Source organism: Ammospiza caudacuta, chromosome 27 (genome assembly GCF_027887145.1).
Source record: "Ammospiza caudacuta isolate bAmmCau1 chromosome 27, bAmmCau1.pri, whole genome shotgun sequence".
In the NCBI taxonomy this organism is placed as follows: Eukaryota; Metazoa; Chordata; class Aves; order Passeriformes; family Passerellidae; genus Ammospiza; species Ammospiza caudacuta.
Window position 1 is genome coordinate 7,022,179 of NC_080619.1, and position 24,989 is coordinate 7,047,167.

General features: G+C 50.3%; 1 protein-coding gene across 1 annotated transcript in view; it reads left to right on the plus strand.

The window, feature by feature from the left end:
* The window catches only part of SKAP1 (src kinase associated phosphoprotein 1), an 80,397-nt gene that overhangs the window by 38,257 nt on the left and 17,151 nt on the right, over positions 1–24,989 (plus strand). The window contains exons 6-7 of the mRNA XM_058820552.1: positions 23,969–24,046; positions 24,681–24,764. Of these exons, the coding sequence (XP_058676535.1) occupies positions 23,969–24,046; positions 24,681–24,764 (162 nt within the window). The remainder of the gene's footprint in view (positions 1–23,968; positions 24,047–24,680; positions 24,765–24,989) is intronic.

Below are 24,989 nucleotides of genomic sequence, written 5' to 3' on the forward strand. Positions count from 1 at the left end.
CCTCGGTGCCACCTCTGTGGGACCAGTGTGGGGACAAACTGGGGACAAGTCACCATGGCCCCACCAGCGCCATTAAATTGACTTAATCAGGACTTTCCAGGTTTGATTTCCTGGTTTTCTCTGGGATCTGGGGCTCCTTTAAATGGCAATCGAGGCAGGATTTGGGGTCTCAGCCAAGGCCTCGGCACAGCTGGCGCTGCCTGGGATTATCCCAAATAAAAATTGCAGCTGGATTTTATCCTCCACCTGGATTTTGGAGCGGGGGAACGGGCGATTTCATTTTCCCAATAAATTTAAAAAGAATTTGTGGAATAGCTGCCGCTGCTGGAGCGGAATGGGGCCGTGCAGATGTCTGTGCTCAGCTTTATAACCACCCTCTCGAATTCCCGGAGTTTTCCAAAGATTCCTGCCCTGCCCGCCGTGCCAGGCATTGAGGAACCCGTGAGATTTCTGCTTTTTTAACGGTCTCGCCTCGCTCGGATTCAGGTTTCCTGCTCTTTCCCACAGCCAGGAGGACGAGGAATTTGCCAGGAGCGTGAACTGAAAGTTGAGAGTCTCCTGTGGCTGTGTCACTGCAGTTGTTGGGATTCCTGGGATACTCGGAATACAACATCCCCGAAAAGCTGGCGGGAGCTGCCGGGAAGGTCACGCATCCAGCAGCAGCAGGAACGCGGAGTTTTCAGGAGAAAACCCCCCAGTTTTCCCTTGGAAACCTCCTCTAAATCTCAGAGGGTTCCAAGGAGAAGTTGAGGACTGGAGGGGGTGGGGAAGAGAAGAAATTTGGGATTTGTAGCTGGAGGAGGAGTGGGGATGTCCCAAAAAGACCTCTCTGTTTCCTGCCCGTGGGGGGATTTAAGGGATGTGAGGATGTGGCACTTGGGGACGTGGCAGGGGTGGCACGGGTCCCAGAGCAGCTGGGGCTGCCCCTGGATCCCTGGCCAGGCTGGACACTGGGCTGGGAGCACCTGGGACAGTGGGAGGTGTTCTGGGTGGGTTTGAAGGTCCCTTCCCACCCAAACCCTTCCACGATTCCACGGCAGCGCTGGGTTGAAGGTTGGACTTGATCTTGGAGGTTTTTTCCAACCTCCTCAGCAACTCTGGGATTCCATGAGGGGACATCTGGGAGGGACGTGTCCAGTTCCAGAGCTGAGCCCATGGTGGTTCCAGAACCAAGCCCATGGTGGGTCCAGAACTGAGCCCATGGTGGGTCCAAAACCGAGCCCTGGTGGTTCCAGAACCGAATCCATGGTGATTTTAGACCTGACCCCGTCCAGTCCCAGCCATGACCCTGCTGCGATTCCAGAACCAAGCTCAAGGTCATTTGAGACCTGACCCTCTGTCCCTGTCCCAGCTGTGACCCCAGTGTAGTTCCAGACCCCAACTTGGTGATTTCACACCTGACCTGTCCCAGCCATGACCCCAGTGCAGATCCAGACCCGAACCCAGGATGATTTCACACCTGATCCTGTCCCTGTCCCATCCGTGACCCTGGTGCAGTTCCAGACCCAAATCATGATGATTTTACACCAACACATGATGATTTTACACCAACACATGATGATTTTACACCAACCCACGGTGATTTCACGCCTGACCCTGTCCCTGTCCCAGCCGTGATCGTGCTGTGGTTCCAGACCCGAACCATGGTGATTTTACACCAACCCATGGTGATTTCACACCTGACCCTGTCCCAGCCATGACCCCGGTGCAGTTCCAGACCCAAACCCAGGATGATTTTACACCAACCCACGGTGATTTCACACCTGTCCCTGTCCCAGCCATGACCCCAGTGCAGTTCCAGACCCGAACCATGGTGATTTTACACCAACCCATGGTGATTTCACACCTGACCCTGTCCCTGTCCCAGCCGTGACCCCGCTGTGGTTCCAGCGCGTGGCCGGCGGCGCCGGCGCTGGGCCGGGGGGCGCGGGGGGGACGCAGCAGCAGCAGCAGCAGCAGCAGCAGCAGAAGAAGAAGGATCTGCGGCCGGTGGCTGCAATCATCCCGCTGCTGTCTGCTCCCAGACTGATGGCAGAGCCCGCCGAGGCGGGGAGTTCAACCAGAGGTTATCTTTCCCAGGTACCATCTCGCCCAACGAGAATTTGATTTTTTTCTTTTTTTTTTTCCCCTCTCCAGGACTTTACTCCATTAGATTAATGAAATTTCAATGAGAGCCCGGCGCCCCCTGAAGCTTTGTTAACAAAACAAATGGGGGTTCGGGAGGTGTGACAGCTCGCGAGGAGAGTTACGAGAAGGTGAATACATCCTCGCAATCCACTCAGCCCCGCCGCACATTGATCTCTATTTAAAGCCCCAATCGGATTTTTGTTAATTATAAATGATTGATCTGCAGCTCTCTCCCCACTCCCAGCGCCGCCCGCCCTTCTCGTCTTCCATGTGGCTTTTTCCACCCCCTTCTCCTCTTTCCCCGAGCCCCCCAACGCACTCGGAACTTCTTTGCATGCTGCATGTGGAGCGTTTTTGTTTTCGGAGACAGCCCTGGAAGGCAAATTGCAGCTGGGCCCGCGGCAGAGCCGGCGCTGTCAGCGCTTCCATCGCCGGCTCCGTGTTTTTCATGGCTTATCAGCTCCGCGGCCAAATGAACTCCGAGCCCGGCGCCTTTTACAGGTTTAGCACAAAAAAAAAAAAAAACAACCCACACACCAACAAAAAGAAAGGAAATAAATGGAGAAGAAAGGGAGAGAAAGGCAAAGAAAGGGCTCGGAGACAAAGTGAGGCGCGGTGATTAAAGCAGGGAAATTGGGTTTGGTTTCCAGGAGGGTTGGGGAGCTGGGAAATTGAGGAGCCGTCCTTAAATCATCCTTTAAATGTGGGGTTTTCCAGGGGTCAGGGTGGCCGTGTTCCTGCGTGCTCTGGGGATGGGATCTGGGGGAAGGTGAAGGTCCAGAGCCTCCGGTACCTCCCTGGATCTTCCTTCAGCTCTGGTTTTATCCCAGTTTGGAACTGGGATCGGTCGGAGCTGGAAACGGAGCCGTCCTTAAACCCCTGTTCAAATGTGGGGTTTTAGCAGGGTCAGGGTGGTTGTGTTCACACTGGGAAAGGGATCCAGGGGAAAAATGAGGATCCGGGGAAAAATGAGGATCCAGAGCCTTTGATTCCTGCCTGGAATCAATCCCGAACTCTTGGCTCACGTTCCATCCCGGTGAAGTCGCTCAAGGCTGGAGCAGGAGGTTGGAACCGGAATCTGTCGGAGCTGGGAAGTTCAGGAGCTGCCCTTAAACTGAGGTTTTAAACCTGGGATTTTCTCAGGGTCAGGTGGTCGTGTTCCTGCACACTCTGGGAACGGGATCCAGGGGACGATGGGGATCCAGAGCCTTTGATTTCCTTCCGGGATTGATCCTGAACTCTTCCTTCAACTCCAATTTTATCCCGGTGAGGTTGCTCAGATTTGGGCAAATCCCAGAGAGCAGCTCCAGCTCCGATCCCTTTAAAATCCATTTATTGGTGCTTTTGGAGATCTCTGGGGGGCCTGGATTGGCCAGGACTGCCCGGTCCAGTGGCCACCAGTGGCCCAAGAGTGGCCTGGTCCTTCCTGGTGCCTCCATGGAACTTCTGGAGCTCCATAAATCTGGCAGATGCCAGTTTCGCTTCCAAGGCAGGACAGAAATGGGACATTTCCGTCTCCAAATCTTTGATTATTTGAATTTTTGTGGCTTTCTGGAGTTCCTTGGGTTGAGGAGGGGGTGGTTGGTTCTCCTTGCTCGGGTGGTTCTTCCAAGATCTTTGGCTGATCCCGGTGAATCCCATCCCACTTGGGATGTCCTGTGAGAAAACTGGAGAATTCCAGATAATTCAGAATTTATCCCATGCCTGAATTCCCAAGTCATCTTTAGGGTCATCTGGGTGAATTTTGGGGTTTTTTTGATAATTTCAACTGCTTTAGAACCACCCCCAAAATCCTAAAACCAAACAAAAAAAAAACCCAGTGAGGAAAAGAGGGCAGATGATGCAGTTTTGGCCTTTTTCCTTGAAAATCCACCCCAAATCCCAATGTTTTTCCTCAAACCTTCCCAAAATTTATCAGTAACTCATCCTGTGTGGAGCTCCACCAACCCCATTGGTTTTAATCCAATTTTTGGAGTTGAGATCTATCCCTTCCTATTTCCAGGTTTGGATCAAAATTCCAGGAAAATCATGGAAAGCTACAAAAAGTGCTGGAAGTTCAATCTGGAATTAGGAGCTAAATTCTGCCAAATTCAGCCAAAAAAGGGAGTTCTCTCCTTCCAAAGGGGCTTTTCCAAGCACTCCAAAAATCCGTGAAAAATCGGATATCTACAAAAAAAAGTTTTGTGGTCAGCACCGAGGTGGGGGGGAAAAAAGCAGGTTTTCGGTGAATTATGGAGTCTGTCGGATTCCAAGGATAAAAAAAACCAAACAGGAGTTGATTTTCCGAGATATTTTAATCCCTTTTCCCGTTGTCTTCGGGAACGGCCCTAACGGATGATTTTCATTAGCGGGGCCGGAATTTATGGGGTCCCAGCGGGTTCTCCCAAGGTTAAATAATTTAAAGGAATAAACCCCTTATCCGATGTAATCGAGCTAATGAAGGATATCGGATATTTCCACGCCAGGGGAGAGAGGGATGAAAAAAAAACCACAAAAAAATGGGATTTGGGAAGCACAAATCTCGGCGTAAACATGGGGTTTCCAAAGGCGGAATTACGGCGGGATATCGCGGGGCGGCACCGCGGCCATAAATAAAAAATCAATTCTTAATGATGAGGGCGCCTTGTTCGGGAGCATTCCCGGGGTTAAACGGGAGCAGGGAAGGAAGGGGAAAAGCGGGAGAGGCGGGGAGGGGCAGGGGGTGTTAATTTGATTTACGGGGATGCGATTCCTCAACGGAATCTCCACGGAATAATTGTTATTATATCTCTGCTGCCAGATGGCTCCCGGTGTAAACAGCCAGCGACAACTCCGGTGTCGGCCCCTTCCCTCCCCTCATCTGAGGAAAAAAATTCCCTTTCTCCCCATCAATTGATGGCGAAAATAAATAAATCTGATTTTTCCCGCTTATCTTCATCTTCCCCCCGCTTTTCAACTCCATCTCGCTCCCTGTTTTATTTTTTTTTTTATGGTTTTAATTTTTTTTAAAATCAAAATTATTTTTTTAATGGCAAAAACCCAAAAAGAAATTCGAGCTGGAAAATGAAAATCAAAATGATTTTTTGAATGATAAAAAACCCAAAAAGAAATATGGGCTGGGAAATAAAAACCAAAAGGATTTTTTAAATGGTAAAAAAAAAAACAAAAAAAAACAAACAAAACCCAGGCTGGGAAATGTTTCCAAGGAAAAGTTTTAGAGCAGGAATTTCAGAGCAGGGAATAAAAAAGGGTATAAAAGGGAATAAAAAAGGGTATAAAAGGGAATAAAAAGGAATCAGCTGCTGCTCGGGTTGGTTTTACTCTTTTACGGTGACAGATGTTCCCAAAAAGTCCTTTCAGCCTCAGAGCTGCGGAGATTTTTCCCTTTTGTCGGAGTTGAAAAAGGTTGGAAGGGAAAAAGTGGGATTGTAAAAAAATCCATGGAAATGGTTGGGAAATTCAGGGAGGCCGGATTTAAATCAGGGTTTGGATATTCCTGGGTTTTGAAACACCCTGGGATTTACTGAAAGCATTTGGAAGGACTTCTTTTCTTTTTTTTTTGCTTTATGATGTCTATTTTATTTTATTTTATTTCATTTCATTTTATTTTATTTTATTTTATTTTATTTTATTTTATTTTATTTTATTTTATTTTATTTTATTTTATTTTATTTTATTTTTAATTCATTTTATCTTATTTCATTTTATTCTATTTTGACTTTATTTTACTTTATTTCACTTTATTTTATTTTAATATTTTCCCCTTCCCACTGTTTTTCCCATGCTCCAAAACATTTCCTTGCACCCCAGAACCAATTCCCAGCTTTTTCCCCCGTCTCAGATATCCAGAATAATTCCCATCCCCGTCTCCCCTTCCACCTTCCCGACTCCAGGAATAAATGAATTTAAAATTCCAGTTCTGCTCTGAGGGAGGGAATTCTGGGACAGCTGAAAAACTTCTCCTTATTCCAAGGGGACACCTGTAGCCAGGAATGATGAGCATGGAATATTTAATTTTTATGGAATATTTGACTTTTATAGAATATCTGATTTTTATGGAATACTTGTTTTTTATTGAATATTTGATTTTCATAGAATGGGAATTTTGGGGCATCCTGGCCAAAGGGATCCGTGGAGGATCCTGATATCCTGGCCCATTGAGAGTTCTTTGCTCCCATCACTTTTCCCTGGATTTGTGGATGTTCCAAAGAGTTCGGGGTTGGAGAAGGGCAGGCAGGGCTGGAGATGGAGGCAGAATTTTGGGAAAGCGCTGGCTCAGGTCTGACCCTGAATTCCAGGGATTCTGGGATTCCAGGGATTCAGGGATTCTGGAATTCAGGGATTCTGGGTGATGGAGTTTCTGGTGAGGCCGAGGCCTCTTCCCCATCCCCACACGAAATCTAGGAATTTTGTTTTTCCAATTTTCCTCCCTTTTCCCAACAAACCCCACATTTCCAGGGACCTCCCTCAATCCCATCCCTTCGTTTTCCCATTTCCCATTTCCCGTGTCGCGCCTCACTCCCGGCGACCTTGGAGCAGCAAATTCCGGATGGAGCCGCGGAATTCCGGCTCCTTCCCAGCGGATCCTTCCCGAGGCGGCTCCCAAACAACCCCGAGAGCGGCTCCTGGGAATTTTCCGAGGTTTCCGGGGGGGGTCTGGTTAAAGATTAACCGCGTCCCCACATTCCTCGGGCCCGGAATCGTGATGGATTTCCCCAGGTGCGCCGCGCCCGCCCAGGTGGAACGGGAGCGCCGGGCCGTGGTGACATTCCTGGCCCTCTCCGGGGGTCATTCCGTGGCCTCCATCCCGATTTTCCGTGCTCCCTGCCCCGCTGGAATTTGTTTATCCCTGTGGGGATCTCGGGGGGGGGAATGCTGGCTTGGATTCCTGCCCGGAATTCCGGGATTTTGGCTTTTATCTGGATTTTCAGGGGGTTTTGGGCGCCGTCGTCACTTTGATTTTTCCGCCTCTGATTTGGGAGGAATTCCATAGTTTTGGTTTTTATCCGGATTTTCAGGGAGGTTTTGGCACCATCACTGCTTTGATTTTTTTACCTCTTGGCCGGTTTGGGGTGAATTCCATGGATTTGGATTTCCATGGTTGAATTTCCTTGGATTTCTGTGCAATTCCAAGAGAAAAGGGAAGGAATAAATCCCCTGGATGGACACAGGGATCCTTTGGGAGCTCAAATACCCCAGCCCTGGGAAAGCTTTGGATTGGGGTCCATCCACAGATATCCAACCCCACCTTGGAGTTCCAAACATTTGGGATTTAGGGGTGCTCCAGCACCCGGGAAAACCTCTTTGGATTGGGTTTTTTCCCATAAAAATCATCTTTCCAGCAAAAATATCCAGGTTTTTCCATTCAAAATTCATCCAAGGAAAGCTTTTCCCAGGGAACTGTTGGGATGACCCCAGGTTTTAACCTTTGATCCGGGCCCGTTGTTGGGATTTTGATTTATTGATTAATTTTATTCCAAATCCCAGCATTTTAAATTAAAATAAAAATTCCCAACTATAACAAAACTCCATTTTTCCCCCTTTGGCCAGAAAATTCACTTCTTTTTTTTTCCCCTTAAAAATAAGAAGGGAAAATGGATTTTTGTGGCACGGATTAATGTCAGGAATAAAAGCCGGAGAGGGAAGGGGGCGGATGTTTCATTTCCCGCCGGGTCACAGTGCAGGAGCTTGGAATTCCTTCATCCGGAATATTCCCGGATCGATGGCAAAAGTCCCTTTTTTGGGACCTCTGCCTTGATTTACTCCGGAATTGCTTTTCCCAACAAATCCCGGGATTTTATTGCCCATTTTCCCCCACCTTTGGCATTCCCGGGGCATTCCCACATTTTTCTCCTTTTCCTCAGGGATTCTGGGGCTTCTTCCAGAGAATTCCAGGGCTGGGCCAGCTCAAATCCCATCCCAGAAGCAGATTCCCGGCAAAGCCTGGGAATGGGGTTCCAGGGGAATTTTGGGATGGGAAAAAAGAGATTTTAGGCTGGAAAAAAGGGATTTAGAGTCAGAATTAGGGGGAAATGGGAATTCAGGAAAAATCCCTTCCTGGCAAAGCCCAGGAATGGGGTCCAAGGGGAATTTTGGGATGGGAGAAAAGGGATTCGGATTGGGAATTTGGGAAAAATCCCTTCCTTTGGAGGAAATGCCGGGAATGGGGTCCAAGGGGAATTTTGGGATGGAGAAGAGGTTCCAGGCTGGAAAAGAAGAATTTCCATTGGGAATTTGGCAGGAATTCCTCCCTGGGAGGGTGGAGAGGGGCTGGGATGGATTTCCAGGGGAATTCCAGGATTCCACATCCCTGGGAGTGCCCAAGGCCAGGTGGGAGCAATCCGGGATAAAGGAGGGGTGGGAATGGGATGAGCCTTGAGCTGCCTTTATCCCAAACTATTCTGGGACTTTCTGTGGAGATTTTGAAGGAGAATCCTAAAACTTCCCAATCCTCTTCACAGGAGGACAGGATTGGAGCCTTTTCCATGGATTTTTATGGGAATATTTAAGGACATTTAAGTAGGGATACTTGGGAATATTTAGCATTATTTAAATCGGGATATTTGGGAATATTTAGGGATATTTAAATCAGGATATTCAGGAATATTTAGGGATATTTAAATTGGGATACTTAGGAAAATTTAGGAATATTTAAAAAATGAATATTTATAATGGGATATTTGGGGGTATTTAAGTTGGGATATTTAGAGATATTTAGGAATATTTCTGTAGTAATATTAGGGAATATTTAGGGATGTTCACGAACATTTGGGGATATTTAAATACAGGTATTTTGAGATATTTAAGGACATTTATACAGGGATATTTGGGAATATTTAGGAATATTTAAATCAGGATTTTTAACATTTATTTGGGAAAACCCCAAATCCAGCAGTGGGAAACAGAAGCAGATCCGAGATCTCCCTCTTCCCTTTTATCCTGAGCTCCGCATCCTCTTTTCCCCTTTATTTCCAGGATTCTCCCGGAATTCTCCCAGGAATCCGGGGGCTGTGTGAAAGAGGAGCTGTCCCTTTTTCCCAGGATGAATTCCCGGCACCCGGGGCAGGGTCAGGGATGCTTCAGGGATCCGTTTTCCAAGGGAAAAAAATGGGAATGCTGTAAAAAAGGACGGATGGTGCCGGTGTCCGTCGGGCGAGGTCATTCCGCGGTCAAATCCAGGCCATTCCCGCCTGGAGTTCACGGCCTCGGCTTTTATTGGGAATTCTAGGAAGGATTGGGAAGGCTGCGGGTTTTCCCTTGGCAACTGCACGGGGCTGGAGCTCCCAGCGCGGCTTGGGGGGAATTTGGGAATGCTGGGGAGGGTTGTAAGGGAAAATCTGTCAAACATGTGGAAATGGGAAGGGAACAAAAAAAGGGTTCAGTTTGGGGCAGGGAGAGGGATTTTCCAACCCCCATCCCACAGGATTTTCCAGCCCTGATCCCACAGGAATGATTAATTCCCGTTAAAAATAATCAAGGAATAAATCCAGTAAAAAACCTGGAAAATTTCAGCTTTTCCTCTTCTTTTCCAGAGGAAGTTTGAAGGGAAAGGGTTTTATGGGAAAGGTGAACACAGGGAGAAATCTCATCCCGGATTTGGGAAAGGAGGCGGATTCGGGGTGGGAAAAACCCAGGATTTTGTTTTCTGGGAAGAGCTGGAGTGGGGTTTTCCTGGAATTCTGTTATCTTCAGGATTTGGGATTCTAAAGGTGCCTTGGGAGTTCTTAAACCTTTGGGATTCTGAAGCTCCCAAGATCCTCAGGAATTCCTGAACCTTCAGGATTTGGGATTTCCCAAGATTGCTAGGAATTCTTAAACCCTCGGGATTTGGGATTCTGAAGATGCTGGGATCCTCAGGAATTCTTGAACCCTCAGGATTTGGGATTCTCTCCCTAAAAATTCCATGTATTTTTTGCATCCCTGCTTCAGGATCCGGAATTTCCTGCTCATTTTCCCCTCTTCCCATCCCTGCATCCCTCAATCCCAGTGCTATCAATGTTTTTCCCAGGTCTATCCCAGCAATTTTGATGCTGTTGGATCCCACTTGGGAGTTTTCCTGGAATTCCCGAGCTCTGGATTCTCCTCCCGACTCATCCCTCTGGATTGGGATTGGGAATAACCAATCCTGGGTCTGGGCCGAATCCTTGGGAAAGGCTTTTCCCGGTTTTTCCCTGCCTCCGGAATGGGCAGGGAAAAACCAAATCCTGAAGAGAAGTCCGGGGATGAATTTCCGGTTTTCCAGCTAAGGGCAGAGAAGGGTCAGGAATTCCAGGCCGGGATCCGGCACCAGGAACACCGGGAAAAGCCCCGGGAGAGGGGGAGGAGGCAACGCAGATCCCAAAAGCACGGCAGGAGCAGGGAATGCCACCCCTGGGAATTCCCATTCCTGGGAATGAGGGTTCGAGGAGGGACCAGGGAGTTATTCCCAAGGTATTTCATTTCCTTGGAATATCGGAGCAGGAATGGCTTTTCCTGCAGGATTTCTCCCTGTGGATCCTTGGATTTGGGGGGTTTTCCAAGGGGGCCTTTGGAAAAACAGAAGAATTCTGGAATGGGAGGGAATTGGAGGCTCCACTTGGAATTTTCGAGGCGCAATCCCTGATCCATCATTTTCTGGGAATGCGATGAAGCCGTGGCACATCCAATTCTCATTCCAGGATTTTCTCAGGGATTCGCTCCATCCCTGCCCCGCTGAGGGATTTTTTGGTGTCGGTGTATCCATGGAAGGGGAGAATTCCCGGTGTTTTTTGGGGGGTTCATTCCCGGCCCTTCTCCTCTTCCCGCTTTGGAGATTTCCAGCTGGGAATGTTCTCCGGGAAATGGCGCCACTGCCCCCTGCCTGCGGAGCCGGGAGGGACCGGGATACGGGATTTGGGATGCGGGATGAGGGATACAGGATTTGGGATATGGGATTTGGGATACGGGATTTGGGATACGGGATGAGGGATACAGGATTTGGGATATGGGATTTGGGATACGGGATTTGGGATAAGGGATGTGGGATACGGGATTTGGATACAGGACTGGGATACAGGATTTGGGATAAGGGATGTGGGATTTGGGATACGGGATTTGGGATATGGAATTTGGGATACGGGATTTGGGATACGGGATGTGGGATACGGGATTTGGAAACAGGACTGGGATACAGGATTTGGGATAAGGGATGTGGGATTTGGGATATGGAATTTGGGATAAGGGATGTGGGATATGGGATTCGGGATTTGGGATATGGGACTGGGATAGAGGATTTGGGATAAGGGATTTGGGATTTGGGATCTGGGGTTTTTCGCAGATCCAGATGGGCTGGGAAGGGAATAAGGAAGTGCTCGAATTCTAAGCACGGAATGAGCCGGGAATTTTTCAGCACCTGGAATTTCTTGGATCCTCCAGGCTTAAAAAAAAAAAAAAAAAAAAAAAAAAGGAATTTCTGGGATAAAGTTTTGCTTCCCTGCTCCAAACCCTCTGGAAAAGGTGGATTTGGGATAATCCCAGGGATCAGTGGGTTATTGGAAATTCAGGGAGCTTGGAATACGATCCAAATAATCCCAAGGAGAATTTGGAGTGGCATCTGATCCTATGGAAAATCCAGGATGGACGGTACGTGGGAAAAATGTGGGATAAGGGGATTTAACATCCAGAAAAATCCGAGGTTTCAGTATTTTAATTTTGGAATATTCGGGATGAGGCTGCAATCCCCGGGAGCATCGGATCCCGGGAATTTGGGGAGTGAGGATGGGCTGGAGATGGAGATCCTGTTTCTCTTTGGAAATGCCAGGGAAAAGCAGCTCCTGTTGCAATCCCAAGGCTGGGAAATAATTAGGGAATAATGCAAAAAACGCAGGATTTGAAGTGGGAAAACCAACCTGGAACACTGATTGATTGATTGACTGATTAATTAATTAATTAATTCCGAGCTCTGCTCCCAGTTAACACCTCCGGAATTAATGGAGTCGCACGGGAGCGGGAATCACCGGCATAATTTTATTAGGAATAATCAGCAATGCATAACATCTTCAACTCCCTATCAACATTCCTGATTTTTCCACCCACACCTCCCATTCTGCACCTGAACATCGGAACAACTCCTGGATTTCCCCACCATTTTTCCATAATTTTCCCACCATTTTTCCACCTTTCTCCAGGTGGAAAAAGCCGCCATTCCCGAAAATCCGGAGTTGGTTTTCTGAGCAGGGAAGGATTTCCATGGAGTGGGACCCAGGAATCCAACACATTTTCAATTCCCTATCAACATTCCCAATTTTTCCACCGACACCTCCCATTCTGCACCTGCGCATGGGAACAACTCCTGGATTTTCCCACCATTTTTGCACCATTTTTCCACCATTCCCCCCCATTTTTCCAGGTGGAAAAAGCCACCGTTCCCGAAAACCCGGCGTTGTTTTTCCGGGCGGGGGAGGATTTCCACGGAGCCCGGATCGTCGGAGCTAATTAGCGGAATGGCCCCATTATTTATCCAGGGACACGGAGTCCAATAATTGCTATTGCAGCTCGGAAGCGGCTCCGGGATATTAATTCCCGATTTTTCCTGTCAGCTCCGTACAGTAAAACTTCCAAATGGGCCCCCGAAGGTGCAGAAGCTCATTTTAATCCTCCTTTTTCTTTGGAATTGGCAGAATCTCCTTCCATAAAAGCCGGAAAAAAAGCGGGAGAACGGATAATATTTTGCTCCGAAGGAAGCCGTTAGAAAATCTTATTATTTTTTCCGCTCCCTGACCTTTTCCCGGCTTTCCGCTGGAGGAAAAGTTGCCTCGGATTTGGGGATTGTGCTGTGGAGAGGATTTTTTGGGGGGAATCCAGGGAATGGGTCGGGTTCATTCCCTCTGGAAGCGGGGAAAGGATGGATTGGTGTCCCATGGAAAAGATTTTGGGTGATTCCCATGGCACGGAAGATTTTGGGATTTGCTTTTCCCAGGATTTCTTGCTGCTTGTCCCATTGCATTTCCCATCCCTGTACCTCATTCCCATGACATGGAAGACTTTGGGATTTGCTTTTCCTGGGATTTCTCGGAGATTTTCCCCATTTAATTTCCCATCCCAGCACTCCAGGAAGATTCCTAAGGGATTCTCTGCTCTTTGGGGCTGGATTTTGGGTGGGAATCAGGCGCTTTTCGCAGGGAATTCCTGAGGGATTCTCCACTGGCTGTGCCTGGATTTTGGGTGGGAAATTTGGGGTTTTCCCCACCCAAATTCCTGAAGGATTCTCCACTGGCCGTGCCTGGATTTTAGGTGGGAATGAGGGTGGGAATGAGCAGCTTTTCCCACCCACGTTCCCAAGGAATTTTCCCCTTGCTGTGCCCAAACTTTGGATGGTTTGATCTTTTTTTCCCAACCAGGATTTTCCAGACAATCCTGGCTGATCCTTGAACGAAAACCCTGGGAACAGCACCAGGAATTCCCTTAAAATTCACCTGATTTAAACCAACCCCAAATCCCAGAACTCCCACAATTCCCCCCAGGAAAAATAGTGGGAAAAAGGTGATTCCTGGCTGAGCCCAATCCTGAAAATTCCTCAGTGGGCCGGGGAGGCTCCGACGGAAGAAATAAAGGTGGGAAGATCCCGTTTTCTCGGGGAAACTCGTAAAGCCGGTCGGAATCCGACATAAACCACAATTTACACCCGGCATTTATCCTGGAAATTGCGGTTCCGTGCGGCTCACGCAGGTGGATAAATCAAATTTTATGGGATTCTGTGGAGTTCTTCCAGGGAAACGGAAATTTAGTGGGATTTGAAGGCTTGGGAAAACAGGGGCCGTTCATCCTGGGAAACATCAGCTCCCAAATGGAGAAGGATAAAAATCCATCCCTCGGGATTGGAGCTTTTCCTTAAAAAATGGCTTGGTTAAACATTCAAGGGATGAGCCTGGAAAAATTCCCAGGTTTTTTTGGTGTTCCTGGTTTGGGGTGGGAAAACTGGGCCTCAGTCTCCCCAAATAAAGGGATTTACGGATGATTCCCAGGTTCCTGTGTTCCTGCAATTTGGGAAATAGCTGGAGCACCCCAAATCCCAGATTTCAGCTCAATCCCTCCTCCAAATTCCGCATTTTTATCTCGGATCCCTCTAAATCCTAGCTAAAACCATTCCGGGACATCCATTCCCTGGGCAGGACAGGAAAAACCTTTGGAAAACTCTTGGAAGCGGAGGCTGCTTTTCCTAATTAATGCCAGCTTGTCATTAATCAATTGTTGATAATTAGGAGCTTTAATTAATCCCAGGATTTTGGGATTCCTGCTGCAAATATTCCAGAGGTTTTCCCGGGATGGGGTCCAGGGGCTGCTCCAGCTTTTCCTGGTTTTTTGGGTGGGAATGGGATTTTTAGGGAAGGGGCTGTTCCCGTTCCCAATAAAAACAAGGATGGAGCCAAAGGCTCGGAATTTGCTCAGGGAAGGAGGAAACGTTCCCAGCTCTGGAATTTCCATGGGATGGGCCCGGATTTAGGGCCGGAGGCTCCGGTGGCACTTCCTTCCCGTTGGGGTGGGATTCCAGGCTGCTCCCAGGGCAGGAAGGAAGGAAGGAAGGAAGGAAGGAAGGAAGGAAGGAAGGAAGGAAGGAAGGAAGGGAGGAGATCCCGGTGGGATCCGTGGGCACCGGGAACGCCCCCGGATCCGACATTGCTGGGTCTGGAAAAGCCAGCTCCGGGATATTTGTGGGGGATTTTTTTACCCTCTCTTTTTCCCGGTTTTCTGTGGTTTTATCCATGGATCAATGAATGGTCTGAGCCCGCTCTGGTGGGAGGGGGTTGGAAGGAGATCCCTGAGGATTCCCAGTTCCTGGAATTCTGGAATTCCATTCTGATCCCATTCCGAGATTCCATGGATCCTCAAGGATCATGGATCTTTCCAAAGCAATCCTCCCTTTTCCCAAGGAAAAGAGCTGGATCAGGCTGGATCATTCCCATCCTAATTCCTGGAATACCAGGGAAAAATTCCAGATGTTTTCCGAGGATAATCAGGCCCTTCCCAGGAGGAGCTCTCTGGTGTTATCCCGGTTTTCCAGAAGGAGAAATCCCATCATTGGAGAGATAAATTGGATTTTCCAGCTTTTCCCGGGGACAGGCTGGGGCATTCCCCATCCTTTGGGGAGATATCCTGGACATTTTCATTGGGAATTGGGATGACAGGACAGAGAGGATGTGTTCCAAGTGGGAAAGGAGGAGTTCAGGTGGGATTTTTGGGATTCTCTGGATCCCTGGAATTCTCTCAGGCCTCATTGGAGCACCCTGGGATAACGGGAATTGTCCCTGCACGTGGAATGGGATGGGAACAGGATGGGATTTAAGGCCCTTCCATCCCAAACCATTCCACCATTCCCTATTTGGGATTTTCCCTGATTTTCCAGCAAAACACCACGGAGAAAACCAGCACGGATTTCTGGGAGCAGGTGGAGCTCTCCCCCTTTCCCCCCTCAGCTCCAGGACAATATTCCACCAATATTTGCTCGGGGAAATGAGGAGGTGCCGAAAGAGCCCCGGAGCGGCCGGAAAAGCTCCGGGAGGAGCAATGCAAACACACCTGGAGCGGGGATGGATCCGCGCCCGTCGCCATGGCGATTATCGGGATCCTCCAGGATCGAGGGAGCCGCTCCAGAGTGGGAAAGGGACAAATCCTGATGGACGCTGCGCAGGGCCAGGGATGGCGTTTGGGGCTGGTTTTAGGGTTGATTTTAGGATTTTGGACACGCTAGGGTTACTTTGAGCTTTTCCAAAGTGGGAAAGGGATAAATCCTGACGAATGCTGGGATCCAAGGTGGTTTTAGGGCTGGTTTTAGGGTTTTGGGGATCTTGGGGTCACTGGGAGATTTTCCAAAGTGAAAAAGGGATAAATCCTGATGGAAGCTGGGCAGGTCCAGGCTGGGTTTAGGGCTGGTTTTGGGGCTGGTTTTGGGGCTGGTTTTAGGGTTTTGTGGATCTTGAGGTCACTGTGAGCTTTTCCAAAGTGGAAAAGGGATAAATCCTGCTGGATGCTGAGATCCAAGATGGTTTTAGGGCTGGTTTTAAGGTTGTTTTTGGGGCTGGTTTTATGGCTGGTTTTGAGGTTTATATCACCTTGAGGTCACTGGGAGGATTTCCAAAGTAAAAAAGGGATAAATCCTGCTGGATACTGAGATCCAAGATGGTTTTTGGGCTGGTTTTAAGCCTGATTTTGGGGCTGGTTTTAGGGCTGTTTTTACAGCTGATTTGGGGATTTTTGACACCTTGGGACCACCAGGAGCTTTTCCAAAGTGAAAAAGGGATAAATCCTGCTGGATGCAGGGATCCAAGGTGGTTTTAGGGCTGGTTTTGGGGCTGGTTTTAGGGCTGATTGTAGGGCTGATTTCAGGGTTTATGACACCTTGGGGTCACCGGGAGCTTTTCCAAAGCAGGAAGTGGACAAATCCTGCTGGACTGAGCAGGTTTGGGGTGATTTTAAGCCCGGCTTTAGGATCCCGAGCCCATCCCCTCCCCACGGCCCCGCTCCACGTTCCCCGGCAGCCGCAAATCCCCGGGATAAAAAATGGGAAGCGTTTAAATGGTGAATGGGTTTCATGTTCCTGTCAGCGCCGAGGGTTTGTTCCCGTTTATAAACTCATCCGTTTGGAATGACATCGGTTTTATGGGAGCCATCAGCCCTGGGTGACGGCGTTCCCGTGTTCCACCATTACTGCCCGATTGGATTTGCAGTAAAGAACGGGAATGGGAATCGTAAATCTCCCGCCAGGAGATTTAGGGCTCCTGGAAGGGGGAATGGAGCCGTTCCCAGCGCTCCTGGAAGGGGGAACGGAGCTGATCCCGGTGTTCCTGAGGGGTGGAGGGGTAGGAAGGGGTGGGAGATGGGTGTAGGGCAGGGAGAGGTTTGATCCCACTCTGAAATTCCACAAAAAAATGGGGGAAATGGGGAAGAGAACACGGTTTAATTCTGTTCCTTAAAATTCCACAAGAAACGGGGAAAGTGTGGAACAGAAGAACATTCTGGGAGGGAAAATCCTGCTCTGGCTTGGGGTGGGAATGTGGGTGGCAGGGAGAGGTTTGATATGACTCTGAAATTCCACAAAAAATGGGAGAAGTGGGGAACAGAAGAAAATCCCAGGAGGGAAGATCCTGCCCTGGCTCAGGTGGGGCTGGGATGTGTCAATGCCAAACTTTGGATCCGTAGGCAAAGGGATGAAGGAGTTGGAAACCCACGGGAATGGCCCTGGAATAGCCCTGGAATGGCCCAACCCAGCTTTCCCCTCTCCAGGTTTCCAAAGGAATTTTAGGAATTCTCCATGGTCACTGGTCCTTCCTTGAGTATTCCAGGAAAATTCAGGATGGGTCTGCAGGCGTTTCCAAGTGCTGCTCTTTGCTTTGCCCCAGCTCATTCCCACCAATCCAGGAATTCCTGTTGTGTATTCCCAGAGTTTTCCATGCCTCGGGAATGCCATCCCAATCCCTGGAAATATCATGGATTCATTATCCACCCTTCCCATCCTCCCTCTCCCATCGCTTTATTGTCCTCGTGTTTTCCAAGGATTTTTTTGTGATTTGACGGCACTTGGCGGATTCCCCATTCCTGGAGATCCCTCAATCCATGCAGGACCCTCCCGGTGTGGAATTCCAGCCCCTCTGGAAGCAAATCCAGCATTTTTTAACCCAGGATCAGCACAAAGGCTCCCCCCGCTCCGTGAATTTTTTTTCCCGTCTTTTTCTTTTCCTTAATTCACTGCCCAGCGAGTTCCTGATTGACTCCGGGACCAATTAAAGGAAAATTTAATGGGAGAATGGATGAACTCCCGGAGCTTTCCTGGCCATCCATCACTTTTTTATAGCAGGAGCCGGGAAGGAGCTCAGAACTTCCCGCTGGGAATGGGATAATGAGGAGGGCACGGAGAGGATTCCCGGGGATTGCCGGGATGCTGCTCCAGGCTGGGATTCACCGCCCTGATCCCGGCATTCCGGGGGCTCCAGGGACCCCCGGGGAGGCTGGAAAATGTTGGGATCATGGGGCGGGTCCTGGAAACCATCCCTCATCCATCTGGTTCCGGAGTGAGGTGGAGGTGTTGGCTCCGTGTTCCCCCATTCCATAAATCCCGGGGATCCACGTGTCCCAAACCTGCTCCAGGCTGGGATCTCCTGTCCCAGTCCCAGCTCCCAGCAGCTGGAATGGGAGCTGGGATCACGGGATGGATCCCAGGAACATCCCGGATCCGTCTCATCCCGGTTCTGAGGTGGGATCGAGGATTTGTCTCTCCTGGTGTTTGCCCATTCCATAAATGCCAGGAATCCCAGGAATCCAGGCAGGGAGATAGGGGCAGCAGCGGTGACACCACCAAGGCCCTGGCAAGACTTCGGGAATTCTGTCCCAGTGGGAATCCTCTCCCAGTCTGGGACTTTGTGGGCATGAATTTGTCTTTTCAAGGGTCAGGAGGGGCGTGGGGCTCCCAAAATCCCATCCTGGAGTTTTGGATCTCCCAAAATCCTGTCCTGGAGATTTGGGGCTCCCAAAATCCCATCCTGGAGTTTTGGATCTCCCAAAATCCTGTCCTGGAGATTTGGGGCTCCCAAAATCCCATCCTGGAGTTTTGGATCTCCCAAAATCCCATCCTGGAGTTTTGGATCTCCCAAAATCCCATCCCGGAACCCCAAGGCTCCCAAAATCCCATCCTGGAGATTTGGAACTCCCCAAATCTCCATCTCAGACCTGTGGGAATCTCTGGGATTCCCAAAATCCCATCCTGGAACTCTGGGGCTCCCAAAAACCCATCCTGGAGATTTGGGGCTCCCAAAATCCCATCCCAGAGCAGAGCCAGGCCCTTCCCATCCCCACCCAAATCCTGCTTCCCATCCCGGCAGGATTTGATCCAGAGGCAGCAGGAAAGGGAAAAACCCCTTAAAAAACCCTGTAAAAAACTGTGAGGAAATGGAAACCAGCCCAGGTGCCATTTTTCAGCCGTAACTCCATAATAAAAATAACGGGATAATGATTTTTTTTTTTTTTTTTTTTGGTTTTCTGGGATGATATTAAAGGCCGGGATATCGATCCCACATTTGCCGGGCCTCGGATGGAGCCGCGGGTTTTGACAGAGAGAGCAATAAAATCCTCACTTTCCCAATTTCCCATAAATGTCAGCTCCGCGTTACAAATTCCTGGTGATGTTCCCGTCCCTCCCTTCCCAGGGAATGGGGGAATGGGGGAACGGCCCCGAGGGGAAAGTTTGGGAGCAGATCCAGGCTGGGAAGGGGCTGCGTTCCCATGGGATCCCGTTCCTGCGGTTCTGTTCTATCCCAAATCCCTGGAATTTGGGGTAAGGGCTCAATGTCTGCCCTGGATCCCGGAGCCCTGGTCACACCTGGATTTTGGAGTCCTGGAGCTCTCTTTAAACCCAAATTTTGGGATAAGGCCTCAATGTCCCCCTTGGATCCTGGAGTCCGGATCCCACCTGGATTTTGGAGTCTGGAGCCCTGATCCCACCTGGATTTTGGCGTCCTGGAACCCTGATCCAACCAGGATTTAGGGATAAGGTCCCGTGTCCCCCCTGGATCCCAAAATCCTGATCCAGCTGGGATTTTGGGGTCCTGTAATCCTGATCCCACCTGGAATTTGGGCCCTGGGACCCTGGTCCAACTGGGATTTTGGGATGGGGGCTGAATATCCCCCCGGATCCCAAGCTCTGATCCCACCTGGATTTTGGGGTACCAGACCTCTGATCCCACCTGGATTTTGGGGTCCCAGATCTCTGATCCCACCTGGATTTTGGGGTCTGGACCTCTGATCCCACCAGGATTCCTACCCAAAGTTCCCCAATCCCCATTTGGAGCTTTCCTCCCGACCCCCCACATGCCGGATTTACGGCTCTGCGGGAACCCGAGCCGCCATAAAAAGCCGTTCCCTGTTTTTCCGGCCCCGCCATCCGTTATCCGCTGTCATTCCCAGCGCTCCCAGAGGCGGACGCGGCCGCAGCGATCGATGTTTTGTTTTATCTCCCTTTTTTTCCCCAATAATTTTTTTAATCATTTCTCCCGCGGATAAATAATTCCCGGGAAAGCCGCGCTCAGCACTTTTGGAGAGGGGGGGAAAAGTGATGAGGTCAGGAGAGGGAGAGGGAGGGAGAGGGGCTGGAGCTTCCCACGGGGTTCCCAGCAGGAACGGGGCACGGAGAGGGCACCCCAAAAATGGGAAATGGGGTTTGGGGGGACTGGGGTGGGATGGGATGCGATGGGATGGGAAAAGGGACAGGGATGGGGACAGGGACCTGTCAACCCCCATCCACTTCCCGTGGAATTCCCAGCAGGAATTGGACATGGAGCTGTCACCCCAAAAATGGGAAAAGGGGTTCGGGGAGACTGGGATGGGATGCGATCAATGGGATGGGATCAATGGGATGGGAAAAGAGACAGAAAATGGGACAGGAACCTGCCAACCCCCATCTGCTTGCCATGGAATTCCTAAAGGGAATGGGGCATGGAACTGCCACCCTGAAATGGGGCAAAAAGGGTTTGGAGTGTCTGGGATGGGGACAGGGATGGGGACAGGGATAGAGACGGCAAAAGGGACAGGGATGGGGACAAGGACAGGGACAGGGACCTGCCAACCCCCTCTCTGCTTCCTTTGGAATTCCCAGCAGGAATTGGAGGTGGAATTGCCACCCTAAAACTGGGGAAAAGTGGGGGTCTGGACCCCCCTGGGCCAGGGGATTTTAGGGATCAGCACAGCCCCTTTTTGGGATGAGAAATTTGGGATTTGGGATCCCAGCCGGGGTTCCCAGCCCCTTTTTGGGATGAGAAATTTGGGATTTGGGATCCCAGCCGGGGTTCCCAGCCCCTTTTTGCAGTGGGAAATTTGGGATTTGGGATCCCAGCCGGGGTTCCCAGCCCCTTTTTGCAGTGGGAAATTTGGGATTTGGGATCCCAGCCCCCCGCTGCCGCCCCGGCCGGGGCCGCTCCCTCTCCCGGCTCCAATCCTGAGCTTCTGCTGCTTCCTTGTGGCAAAATCTTGGAATGACACGGCCTTTCCCTGAGTTCCTGGCCCGGGACGCGACCCCAAACCCCGGGAGAATCCCTCGGGAGCAGCTCCAGGGTTGGGATCTCCAGCCCTGGAATCCCGGGAGGGAAATCCTTCAGCCGAGTCCACCCCTGCGCTGACCTCTGGCGGCTCCTGGAGAATTCCAAGTGGGAATTGTGCTGGCCAGCCCTTCCGAGAGGCCGTAAATATTCCCGGGAAGGTGATGGAGGTGCTTGATTTTCCTGGGATACGTTTTTAAAGAGCTGGGATGTAACCCCGGAGTGCCCGTGGGAATTCCCGGGATATTTACGGCACGAAGGTTCTTTCATTCCCTTCCTTTTATTCCTGAATTTACGCTCAGGATTAAAGGTGGAATTCCCACATCTGTGACACCCTCAACTCCCCAAAATTTAGGATTTTCCCTGGGGTTGCTGCCCCTGTTGGGAATCAGGAAAACGGGGTGGCCAGGTGGGAGGGTCCCACTGGGATTTGGGATTTGCTCCCAAGGCTCAGCATCCCAAATCCGGTTTATCCATGGCCAGGGGAGCTTCATCCCTCTGGGACTGACCCAGATGGAAAAAAGGGATGGGATGGATGAGACTGGAGAAAAACGGGAAACCTCTGGAAAACTGGGAATGAGCGGCTCCAGTTTGATCTCCAGGTGCCCCAGATCAGCTTTTCCATGGGGAGATTGGGAATAAATCCCAGCAGGAATGGGGCTCATCCCTCCCATTCCCTCTCTCTCCTCCACTGGTTCCATTTGGGGCTGCGGGTTCCTTGGAGTGGCTTAGGACCCTGTGGAAAACCGGGAATGAGTGGGAAGAGCGGGACCAGTCTGATCTCCAGGTGTCCCATATCAGCTTTCCAAGGGGGAATTAGGGAACAAATCCCGGCAAAAATTGATGTCACTCCTCCCTCCCTCCTCCTTTGGGCTCGGGAGGTCCTCAGAGGGGCTTGGGACCCTCTGGAAAACCGGGAATGTTGGGGGAAAGCAGCCCTGGGAGTTTGATCTCCAGCTGCCCCACATCAGCTTTTCCAAGGGGAAATTAGGGAACAAATTCCAGCGGGAATGGGGGTGGGGTCTCCCTCCCTCCCGCCGGAGCCGGAGCCACGGGGTGAAAGCTGAAAGTTGAAGAGTCCAAAGCCGTCAATCCCGACTTTCAGCCGGCGCTGGGAAAGGGAAATATTTGGATAAGGCGCGATCCGGAGCTGCCGCTGTTTACAAATCCCGATCCCACATCAAACGCGGCTCCCTTTGGGAAGCGCTTCCCGCTCTCCCGGCTCCTTTTGGGAGCTGTCACGGGAATTATTTGATGTTTCCCTCTCTCCTTTGTTTGTTTACGTTCATTAAAGTCGGGAGAATCCATCAAATCCTTGGCTGCGGTCACCGCGGAGCGCGCGCGGCCGCAGGTGCGGAGCGGCCGGCGATGATGGAGGATCCATTTATCCCGCGGGGCGTGTGGAGGGAATGACACATTCCCGATAAATCCAGCCCCGTTCCCGCCCTCCTGCCTTCCCCCGGCCCTGATGGATGGGTTCCTTATCGGGAACACGGAAAAGCCGTGGTCGAGCCCCGGCCGCGCTTCCCGGCCGGATGCGGGGGCTGATCCCGGCGTTCCGCGGGTTCCCGGGATGAGCCGGGATTTATGGAAGCCGTTCCCCAGCCCTGCTAAATGTCATCTTGGGCAGAATCCCAAAAAATGCTGGATCCCCCCTGGATTTGCCCTGCTGTGGGGAGTTATCCCAAGTTTCTTGCCTCTGGAATTCCCAAATTTGTTGCCTACGGAATTGCAGAGTTTTGTGTCTCCGGTATTCCCAAATTTGCCGCCTCTGGAATTCCTGAGTTTGCTGTGCCTAAAATTCCCACATTTGTTGCCTCTGGAATTCCCCAGTTTTCCCAGAATTCCAAACTTTTTCCCAAGTTCGCTGCCTGCAGAACTCCCAAGTTTTCTGCGTACGGAATGAGGCCTCCAAGGCCATTCCCAGGAAAATGAGGCTTCCAAGGCCATTCCCTAGAAAATGGGGCTTCCAAGGCCTCACCATTCCCAGAAAACGAGGCCTCCAAGGCCACTCCCGGGAAAGCGAGGCCTCCAAGGCCATTCCCGGGGAAATGAGGCCGTCGGGCTAACGAGGAATGGTCGGAGCACACCTGAACGCTCCGGTGGAGCCGGAGCAAAAGTCGGGATTTACGGAGTCCCCGCGCGGACAGGAAAGGACGGGAAGTTTATCATGGATTAGGGAATTAATGGGGATGGATTCCCGCCCGCTGATGGATGGGGTGGGCGCTCCATTAGGGAATGATTTAGGATTTTCCGGCTCATTGTGGATCAGGGAGGGCTCAGCCAGGCAGGGCCGGGGTCGGAATGTTGGGATTGGGGAAGGATTGGGGAACAGGGGAGGAATTCCAGGGATTTTCAAGTTATGGATCAGTATTTTTATATTTTTATATTTTTATTTCCATATTTTTCACTTTTATGTGCATTTATTATGAGATAATTTAGGATGGAAAGGATCCTAAAGCTCATCCAGGGTCACCTCCCACTATCCCAGGATTCCCAGGTTTTTCGGATGAGCTGGGAATGGCAGAGCCCTCCCAGGCTCCGGGATGAGATTCCATGGACAGATCTTCCATGGGAATTGGGTTTTCCATGTCCACAACCCAACCAGATTCCAGGGAGAAAGGGCAGCTCCATCCTCATCCCGCTGAATCCCAGAATTCCAAGACCCTGTTCCCTATTCCCAATAATGGGAATATCAGCAGGATTGGGATAAACTGGGATTTCCACCCCAAATGCTTCTTCCCTAAAGGAAGAGGCTGGAAACCTTGGAATGTGGGGATGGGAATGGCAAATTCCAAGATTTTCCTTTGCTCTGCTCCCTGCAGGCCTGGAGGAGATCCCACGGCCCTTCCAGGATTCCGGGAATATTTTGAAGCAAGGATACCTGGAGAAGAGATCCCGAGGTAAAAGCAGGAATTCCAGGAGAAGATCCGGGGCTGCCATCTGAAAATTTGGGAAAATCCCCAATTTCCAGCCTAAAAAACCCCAGGAAAAATCAGGAAATCCACAGATTTCCACCGGCAGAAGCTTCCAGGTTTTCCAACGCCTTGCCCGGCTCATTCCCTTTTCCAGAGCATCCAAATTAAATCCTGGAATTAAATTAAGCCCAGCCCAGGCCTGGAGGGCAAAACTAATGAGGAGAAAAAGCCGGGAAAAGCTCCAGGGATTCGGGATCATCCCACATTTAATGCGGAGATAAGAGCCGGGCTCGGAATCAGCCTCAGCCTTATCTCCCTTTTCCCGTGAAAGCCACAAATTATTCCCTTCCCTAATGGGATTTTCTCGGGAATTATTGATGGGGAGAGGCAGAAACAGCTCCTGGCTTTTCCCTGAGCTCAGCTCGGAGTTAGGCCTGGCTTAACTCCCGCTAATTTCTGATTTAACGACATTTCGCAGAGATTTAACCCCAAACACGTTCCCTGGCTGCAGGGAATCCATGAGAAACGCATCCCAAAGGAATAAAATGGAGCCTTTTCCCTGCTTTTCCTGATTTTTCCTGACTTTTCCCATTTTTCCCTATTTTTTCCTGTTTTCCAGAGCCCAGCTTTTTCGGCTCAGACTGGCACAAGCGCTGGTGCGTCCTCACGCAACGGAATTTCCTCTACTACGCCAACGAGAAAAGTGAGAGGGAAAAGAATTCCCAACTTTTGGGTGGAAAAATGGGATCTGACCATGGAAAACCGCAATTCCCAGCTCCTGGACGGGGAAACCCCAGCTGGATTTGGGGTTTTCTCCATTGGAGCAAAGAGAAGTTTCTGGCCATTCCCCTTTCCCAGAATTTTCCAGCCATTTCCCTTTCCTGGATTTTCTGGACATTCCCCTTCCCTGGAATTTTCCAGCTGTGTG